This window comes from Calidris pugnax, unplaced genomic scaffold (genome assembly GCF_001431845.1).
Source record: "Calidris pugnax isolate Ruff unplaced genomic scaffold, ASM143184v1 scaffold77, whole genome shotgun sequence".
NCBI classification, from domain to species: Eukaryota; Metazoa; Chordata; class Aves; order Charadriiformes; family Scolopacidae; genus Calidris; species Calidris pugnax.
In genome coordinates this window covers 162,355-171,927 of record NW_015090788.1, presented here as the reverse complement: position 1 = coordinate 171,927, position 9,573 = coordinate 162,355, and the positions used below count along the sequence as shown (strand labels likewise).

Here is a 9,573-nt window from a genome sequence, read left to right as displayed (position 1 = left end):
TCTTTTTTTCTGCTTTTCAGGATGGTTTTGTGTCCCTGTCACATCCCCTGATCCCCAATTTAAAGGGGGGGGAGGGGATGCTTCCAGCCTTTTTTCCATGAAAAACTCTCCTCTCAAGGATTCCTTTTATTGTTCTTCCCCCCCCCCCCTTTTTTTTTTTTGTCCCCTCCCCGGTTTCCCCGCAGCCACCTCTTAATTTTAGCCCCCAGCTGCGAGGTTTCCGATTGCCCCCGGCTTAAATTAGCCACCAGGATCCCCAAAATAGCCAGCACGTTTTTGGGGGAGGGAGGGAGGCCGGATTGTGCTCCAGGATTTATTTGGGATTTTTTAGTTTTTTGGTTTTTTTTTTCCAGGTTTTTTTTCAGCACGAATAGGGATTCAGGGATATGGTTTTGTGGGGTTTTTTGGTTTTTTTTTTTTTAAAATATCCATGTTTTAAGGAGTTGCCCCAACCAGAGTGGACTCCGACCCCATCACGGGGTGCGACCTGTGCCCTCATCCCACCCCAAACGGGAATTCCCGGCGCTCCCCAGGTTTTGGGGTGGGGCCCGGCCGGGAGGAGCCACCCTTAAAGAGTTGTTTTTCCTGGTTTTAAGGGTTTTTTTATATATCCCCCCCCTCCTTTCTCTTTTCTGGTTTGTCACTGCTGCAGCGGGGTGTGGGGGAAACTGAGGCACGGGAAGGGTTTGGCTGCGTTTCCCTCCCGAGCGCCGGCACTTCCTCATCCGCAAACTTTCCTCCTTGGAATTTCCTTATCAGGGAAAATCTTCCCCCACCCCCACCCCCCCCGCCTCCAATACCGGTGTTTTCCCAGTCCTGGGGTGAAGGGGGGGTGGGGAAAAACCCCCCCCAGTGTTTTGGGAGGGGACAGTCCTGCCCCCGCACACACCTTGTCACGGCGTCCCCTCGTCACCGGCGGCTCTTCCCCATCCGGATGCTCCAGGTAGGACCCTGCGGAGAGAAATCAATCCTCCCTTTTTCACCAGGAATAACCAAGAAAATCTGGGATAAATCCTCCCAACCAAGAGGGCAACCCCCAAAAGGCTTTCCAAAACATCCCTTTTCCCTAAAATAAATCCCTAATTCCCATCCTGGAGGGGGTGTGATTCCTCAAAGGGTGCCTTTTCCACACCCTGATGTCCCTCCGGCTCCGGGACCGTGGGGAATATCCCTTCCCCCGGGGGCAAAACCTCTTCCCAGGAGCAAATTTTTAGGTGAGGATTTTCTCCAAGCATCGATAAAAGGTGCAAAAAGACCCAAAAAAGGGTCAAGAGGAGGAGTTGGGAGGAACCGGCTTCGTTTTCTGCGGCGGTCGCTCGATTTTTGCGCCTTCCAGAGGGAAAATGGGTTCAAGCCTCCGTCGCTTAATCCCTGTTTTTGTAGGATCTTAATAAAATAGACACTGGGATGGAAAAATCACTGCTCCGGGAGTAACTCAGGGGAGTGAGGAAGCGCCAGGGTCTTCGTGTGTGAAGTTAAATGGCTGAAATTGAGCTAAAAAGAAATTTTCATGGAGCAAAGTTGAAAGGGCTGAAAACGGGGCAGGGCAGGAAGGAAATTCCCAGGTAGCAAAAGCCCAAATGGCTGAAAAGAGGCCAAAAAGAAAGCGATCTTTTTGTCAGCCATAGCCTAAATTGCCAAAAACAGGTGGAAAAGAAACAAAAATTCACATATGAATGTCTGGAAATGGGACCAAAAACCACTCAAATTTGACTCTGGGGGAGTCAAATTGGGGCAAATATCCCAGCGTTGGGTGTTGGCGGAGACGCTGGGAGGGTTCAAATCTTCTCCCCGGGGCTTTGGGCTGATTTTTTGCCGATGAGAAGCGAAAATGAACCCTCTCAGGGGGATGAAGGTGGAGTTGAATTCCTCAAATCTTCTCCTGAGGCACCTCCCGCTTTTATCCTGCACCAGAACATCTCATTTTCCCTGTTTCTCTCTTAACGAGTCTCCTTTTGTGGGACACCTGGATTATTTTGGGCTTTTAATGGGTTGAACGTGGGTGAAAACACCCCTAAACAACTTAACGAGGGGGTTTATTTGGGTTTTGCTCCTTTTCTGACCCGTTTTTCCCCCCCTCGTGTCGCGTCGCTGCTGAGAATCGGGCGCCCTGGTAACACCCCCATCTTTTGAGCAGGTTTATTCCGTCGTCAGCGCTGAAAAATGCCAGGAAAAAGATTTTAAGGATTTTTTTCTGATGAAAAAAAACCCCTATTCCCTGTGCTTTCGGGGCCCGCTGACCCTTTCCCAGGCTGCGCTGGCAGCAAATACCCTTTTTCGAGTCTTTTTTTTTCTTTCCAGCACAAAGGGAAAGGGCTCTACCCCCTGAACTCTCTGGAGATCACAGGCTGCCTTTGTCCCGGCCCAGTGGGGCGCTGGGGTCTCGGCCACGGCCCAGACTGGGGAGAAGAGGAGGAGCTGGGGTGAAAAATTGGGGTGAGGAAGAGCGATTTCTGCTCGGTGCCAGTGGAAGAGGTTGAACCTGCGCCGGCCGGGAGGAGAAACGAGCCCGGTGGCTGCTCATCCCCATCAGCATCACCCCACACCTTCCGTATTTCTGAGCGACGAGAGGCTTTTTTCCTCCAAATCTGCTTTTTTCAGTGGTTTTTTTGGGGCTAACCCACCCCTCTTTTGTGCTTTGCTGGCAATAAGGGGGGCTGAGCATCCAGGAGGTGTTTTGGCGAGCGCCGGCGCTGCTCCGAATCTGGATCTCGGTGAAGAAACCAACTTCCCTCCTTCCTGGCTCTTGTGGCCAAGAGGCCAACAAGAATCCTGGGCTGTGTAGAGTGTGGCCACCAGGTCAAGAGAAGTCATTCTCCACTTCTATTCTGCACTGGGGAGGCCATAACTGGAATATTGTGACCAGTTCTGGGCTCCCCAGTTCAAGAGGGAAAGGGAACTGCTGGGAAGAGTCCAGCGAAGGGCAACGAAGATGATTCAAGGATTGGAGCATCTCCCTGATGAGGAAAGGCTGAGAGAGTTGGGGCTCTTGAGCCTGGAGAAGAGAAGGCTGAGGGGAGACCTCATTAATGCTGACAAGTATCTCAAGGGAGGGTTGAAGGAGGAGGGAGTTGGACTCTTTTCAGTGGTTCCCAGTGAGAGGACGAGGGGCAACGGGCACAAGTTGGAACAGAAGAGGTTCCACTCAAATATGAGGAGAAACTTCTTCAGGGTGAGGGTGGCAGAGCCCTGGAAGAGGCTGCCCAGGGAGATTGTGGAGTCCCCTTCTCTGGAGATCTTCAAGACCCACCTGGATGCCATCCTGTAGGTGATCCTGCTTCAGCAGGGGAGTTGGACTAGATGATCTCCATGGTTCCCTTCCAACTCGAAAGAAGTCTTCTGAGGAGAGGCTGAGGGAGCTGGGGTTCTTCAGCCTGGAGAAGAGGAGGCTGAGGGGAGACCTTCTTGCTCTCTCCAACTCCCTGAAAGGAGGTTGCCAGGGAGAGGACGAGGGGCAACGGGCACAAGTTGGAACAGAAGAGCTTCCACTCAAATCTGATCTCTTTGGTCCCTTCCAACCCGAAAAATTCAGTGAAATTCAGTGAAATTCAGTCTCACCCCCTTCCTCCCGGCGCCCGGATTTCACGCGAGCGGCCGCCTCCTGTCATTACGCCGCTTCCCGGCCTTTAATCCACCCGGGATTAACGAAGCTGAATTCTGCATCGTCAGGATTTTTCTCTCCGCCCGGAGCCGCCGGGAACGGGATTATCGGGGACCGTGTGTCCCCCCACCCCCTTCCCCGGGGCTGCGTTCCCGACGCTGACGGCATCACCGGCGTCTCGGCATCGATAACGATAACGATGGTGCATCAGGCGGTTGAAGGTGACCGTGGGCTTTTCCACCCCTCTGTGTCGTCTTCTTATTAGATTTTTAAGGTGAACGTGGGCTTTTCCATCCCTCTGTGTCTTCTTCTTCTTAGATTTTCAAGGTGAACGTAGGATTTTCCATCCCTCCGCGTATTATTATTATATTTTTAAGGTGAACGTGGATTAATCATCCCTCTGTGTCGTCGTCGTCTTATATTTTTAAGGTGAACATAGGATTTTCCATCCCTCCACGTATTGTTATTATATTTTTAAGGTGAACATGGGATTAATCATCCCTCTGTGTCTTCTTATAAGATTTTTAAGGTGAACATGGGATTAATCATCCCTCTGTTGTCTTCTTATTAGATTTTTAAGGTGAACATGGGATTAATCATCCCTCTGTGTCGTCTTCTTCTTACATTTTTAAGGTGATCGTAGGATTTTCCATCCCTTTGTGTATTATTATTGTATATTTAAGGTGACCATGGGATTTTGCACCCCTCCATCTATTATTATTATTATTATTATTATTGTATTTTTGTTTTGGGATTGAAATGCCAGCCCTGGGGGAGTTTCTCCAGCTCCATTCATCCGTCGTTGGCCGCAGACTGGTTTTCACTGGATCCCTGGCACCAGCCGGGGCAGGTTTCAACCGGGGCGAGCGCCTGACGTGGTGGTTGGGGCTGTAAAACACAGGCGGAGGGCAGAGCAGAGCTAGTTTTAGATTGTTTTTCCCTAAAAATTAGTGAGAAAAGCTAAAACCCCGGAGTTTTCCCCTTGTTGATATTCAGAAGTCACGCTCAGGTGCCCTGAAACCTGTTTCACCCCATTTCTGTCCAGCCGAGGTGTGTCTCGAGGTCGTGCATAATGTTATTATCCTCCAAAATGCCCATTTTTTGCTTTATTTCTCCCCACAGTTGAAAAATCACACCCAGAACGCTTAAATTTGTCCAAGTTGAATGAATATGACCAAAATAGGGGGGGGAAAACCCAACTTCCTTCCCCCTCCTGCCTTAATCTCTATTATTTTGTATTTTAGCTTGTTGTTGGGTGGGGCTGGATTACACATGGCCAAGAGGAGAGGGAATTGAAATGAAAAATAATCTCTTTTTGGGTTAGAAAAGGCGCTTTCCGATGCTCTGCTCTCCCACCCTTCAACACAGGACCCCGATTCCCCCCATAAAAACATCAATCCTCTTAGATTTCCAGCTCTGACCCCCGCTCCTGATTTTTTTTTTTTCTTTAGTTTTACTTTTTTTCCCCCTCTTCCACTCGAAAGAAGACAATAGCCAAGTTTATGAACTCCTGGGTCATTTACAAACCCCGCAGTGTTTCTGTGCGCACATATATAATGCATGTATTCACAATGTATTAAATTCTTAAAACCCAGCCCCTGAAAATAATAACATTCCAGGAGTGTTCTCATCCAGTGAAGGAAAAGAAAGCTATGTAGCCTGAAGTCTGTGCATTGTATGTGTACATATACTGTTTAAAAATATTAAAACTCTCTTAAGAGTTACTATTCCATAAGGAACTTTTTTTTTTTTTTTTTTTAATTTTACTTTTTTTCCCCCTCTTCCACTCGAAACAAATCTCCAGGAGAGGCCCCGAGTGCCTGGATTTAATTACCCGGGTTGTTTTGTTATCGATAACGCAGCCAACGAACTTTCAGATAGCGAAGCGGAGAGCGTCTGGAATTAATTTCCTGGGACGTGCTGACGTTGAGGATCTCCGTCCTACACGTTATAACTCCCTTTTAAGCATTTTTTATTTTTTTTCCCCTTAATTTTCCAGGTTCTTTTTTAAAGCCTGAAGGTCTCGGAAGCCGCTTTTGAGTCAGTGAGGAAGAGCTTTGCTCCTCGGGGAGATGTCCACCAAGGTGCCCATCTACCTGAAGAGGGGCAGCAGGAAGGGGAAGAAGGAGAAGCTGCGCGACATCCTCTCCTCCGACATGATCAGCCCGCCCTTGGGGGACTTCAGACACACCATCCACATCGGCAGCGGCGGGGAGAGCGACATGTTCGGGGACATCTCCTTCCTCCAGGGCAAATTCCACCTCCTCCCCAGGACCGAAGGCAGCTTCGACTCCGACAAGGACAGCCCCGACGCGGCGCCCTTCGAGTTCTCCAGGACGGCCACCATCTCCGGCCGGGAGCAGCCACACTCTTCCTCGGAGACGTCGTCCCCCCTCCTCAAAAATGCCATCTCCCTGCCCGTTATCGGGGGGCCGCAGGCCTTGACGCTGCCCTCGGCACAAGCCCCCCCAAAACCCCCGCGGTTACACCTCGACGACAAAACCCCACCGGCGCGAAGCGAGGAGGAGGAGGAGGGTGGTGGTGGTGAAGGCAGGAGCGTCACCCCTTCGTCGTCGTCGTCGTTGTCGTCGCCGCCGCATCCCTGCACCTCGCGTTTCGCCGCCCCCACCAACGGCTTCGCCGAGGAGAAGGGCAAGGCCGAGCCGGCCTTCCTCTCCCACGCCGGCTCCCTCCTCTCCCTCCACGTGGATTTGGGACCATCCATCTTGGAGGACGTCCTGCAAGTGATGGAGAAACACCAGGCAGAGAGAGTGGGTGGGTCCCTCCAGGACCCGGGCCGGCAGGAAATCTTGACGTGAAGACGTCTCGAGGTAAAGACGTTGAGAAACATTGGGTTTTTTTATTTTTCTTTTTTTTACTTTTCGTTTTTCCTCCTTAAAACACAGCTCCAACCCTCTCAAAGTTTGCCTCCACACGCCTTTCCTAACGGCTTGCCCTGTTGTTTCTTCTTGCAGAGCCCGTCGTGCAAACGTGCAGACGTGGAGCGTTTCTCCCCGAAAATCTCCGGCCGCTCCCTCTGTGTGTGGGGAGAAAAAAAAAAGACAAACCACATTCCAACGCCCTCCAAATCCCAAAGGGAAGAGGCATTTATCGGTGCTGGGTTATTTCTCAACGCTCGCCCGCTTCAACTTCACCTTCGGCGACGGATGGAGCTGTAGGACCGGGAGAAAAACAAGACTCCCCCCTCCTGGGGCCGTTGGGAACGTTTTTGGCGCTGAATGGGATGAAACAGCGACGGCCGAATTCCTAAATGTTTCAGTCGGGAGGATTTTGGGGAGGGTTGGGGTTGATTTTGCTTCGCTCGAGGAGGGTTTTTGCGGTCGGTGGAGGCGAAGGGGTGACGCGCGCCGTTTGCCACCCACCCCCAATCATCGAGGCGATGTCAAACGCCAGCCTTCGACGTGGTTTAATTTCTTTTCAGATCCCGCAAAAACGGGTAAATTTAGCGGTTCCGTGGCAAAAGACTCCATCGGGCTCTAACGTTGCACCACCTCTAAGGAGAAGCTAAAAAAACTCTCCGCGGAGAAGCTGAAAAGCCCCCTCTTGGGCTGTATTTCAGCGACTAAATCCCCCGGAGCTCAGAAGTGGAATCGAAAGTGGTAAATAAGATGCAAAAAAAGCAACAAAACCACAAAAAAAATCATCTGTTAAGTGTGGGGGGGGTGAGTGACCGCCCGGCCAGATTCCTGGGGGAGATTTCAGTCTCCCAAAAGACGCCGTCTCCGTCAATCGCAGATTGTTCGGCCGGAGGGAGGAACGAGGGGGTGAAACGCTTCGGCACGCAGAAAGGAATGCGAATCCCTTCTGCCTTTTTTTTTTATAAATAATTTAAAAAAAGAATAAAAGAAATAATCTGTGGAAATGCCAATTCCACTGACGTCGGGGCGAAAGACTTTAAAACACCCGACTGCGAGGCCTTTCCTTCTCTTTCCCCCCCCATCCCAGAATCGAGGACGAGAGAAACCTGTTGGACTCGGTAACGGTGTAAAAACCAGCAGGACCTCGTTTCCTAATTACTAGGAATGACATCACTAATTAATTGCATCATTTTTAACCGTTTCTGGTAGTTTTAGTCCAGAATGAGGCCGGGAGTCCCCCTGAGTAAGGAATTAAGGCACCTCTTGAAGAACACCCTGACTTTTTGCTGGTTTGCCAGAGCCTGACCCTGTATTTCTTTCCATCATCGATTGCTGTTTTCTTCAGGTGTCGTTAACTAATGAATCATTAGATTAATGAGCTCGGAGCTTGTCACCACCCCAACTGTGTCCCTGCTCTTGCTTATTGCCCATCTGTGTCCGGTGGGGCACTCACTGTGAGACCAAACCACTCTGTTTTGGTGGAAACACGGAAAATTTGGGGTAAAACCAATGTTTCAAGCCTAATTAAGACAATGAGGTTAATTGAGCTCAATCCGGGCAGCTGCTGGGTTTAATTTCTATTTGATTTTATGCTGTTATGGTTCAACCTTTACCTGCTCTAAACCGACGGCGCTTCCTCCCAACACACCCATCCACGTGGCGATGACTTCATTTTTATTTATTTTAGGATTTTTCTTACCAGAAATAATTCCCGTGACAGGATGGGGGCGTTTTAGAGCATTGTTTGTAATTAATTTACCCTTCATTTATTTTGATGAGAGATGTGGCTTGATTTCCCAATCCCCTCTTCTCAGCTGCTGTTTGGTCAAACAATTTGGAGGCAGAAAGCCTGGAATGGATCATTTTGGGTGTTTTTCAGAGTCCTTGGGGTTTTTTTTTTTGTGGTCCAGGACCTTTGGGAGGAGAGGGGTGGGTTGTGACAACCCGGAGGGCCCTTGTTTTCATGGATTTCACCTTAATTAGTGAATTAAAGTGAGCTGGGGATGAAGGTGCTTGAGTTTGCCCCCCCACATCTGCCTAATTATCAGCAGCAATTACGAAACCATCGCTGCCGGATCTGGGCAATGCCCAGCAGCAGCTTCCCCACGTTTCGAAATAACACCCTGGGGGGGGAATGGCCAAAATCCCCTTTTCTCCTCATTTTTGCTCCTTCCACTTGTTCCAAGCTGGGGCAGGGGGAGGATATAGGGCCTTAATGGCTTTAATTGGGCATTAAATTGGCACCTCACTCAGTCTTGATGGTTCCTGGCTGCATCCGAGCGGATCCCACTCTGCTCTGGTGCTGGAATACGCTCCTACAAGGGGCTAAAGGGAAAGGAATTGCTTTAATTTGCTGGATTTTAGTGTTTTTCTACTGTGAAAAGGTGATGCTCCTTGTCTGCAACTCACCTCCTCCCTCCCCTGGGCCCTCTCTCACCCACCCCTCAGACTATATTTGATATAAACCCCCTGAAATTATCCCAATCCTATTTTTTTCCTCATTTTCCCAGGCATAATCTCATCTCCTTTGCTGCAAAAAAACCCCCAACAACCCACCCCATTTCTTTAATTAATTTTGAGCTATAAGCAATAAAATCATTTGGGATTCCCCCTGCCCCTGGGGTTTCTGCACAGGGTGGGGGCTTCCTTCATCCCTCCCCCTCCCTCTGCTTGGTCACTAATTAATCATTCCTCAAACTGCTGATTTATGCAAACAGCTGTTGCTAAACCCTGTTGTTTTATATATATTTTTTTTTAATACCCTGTTCTAAGAAGCGTGAGTCACTCGGGCAGGAACGCTGTTCCCTGCTGTGACTCAGCCGGTGTGTGCCGAACAACCTCGCTTTTTTGGGGAGGTTTAAGGCAGAATAAGTTAATGAGGGGGTTGATTAACTCCAGAGGGCTGGGGGTGGAGGGGAGATGGGACACAACGGGTGTACCCAAGAGGACGGTGTGGGGGGTACAGGCTGACACTCGGCTGTTGGCACTCTCACTTACCCCACTGCTTCATCGTTAGCCCAAGATTTCCGGGCAGGGGATTAACGACGCAATAAACTCGGCAAACGCCTACGCAGACATTTACTGTTTGACCCC

General features: G+C 49.9%; 1 protein-coding gene across 1 annotated transcript; it reads left to right on the top strand.

Moving 5' to 3' along the window:
• Positions 1-5,598: 5,598 nt before the first annotated feature.
• On the top strand, positions 5,599-8,354 carry CDC42EP2 (CDC42 effector protein (Rho GTPase binding) 2). Its single transcript, XM_014966553.1, has 2 exons — positions 5,599-6,432; positions 6,577-8,354. The coding sequence occupies exon 1, from the start codon at positions 5,674-5,676 to the stop codon at positions 6,418-6,420; it is 747 nt and encodes a 248-aa protein (XP_014822039.1). The 5' UTR covers positions 5,599-5,673; the 3' UTR covers positions 6,421-6,432; positions 6,577-8,354.
• The last annotated feature ends 1,219 nt before the right edge of the window (positions 8,355-9,573 follow it).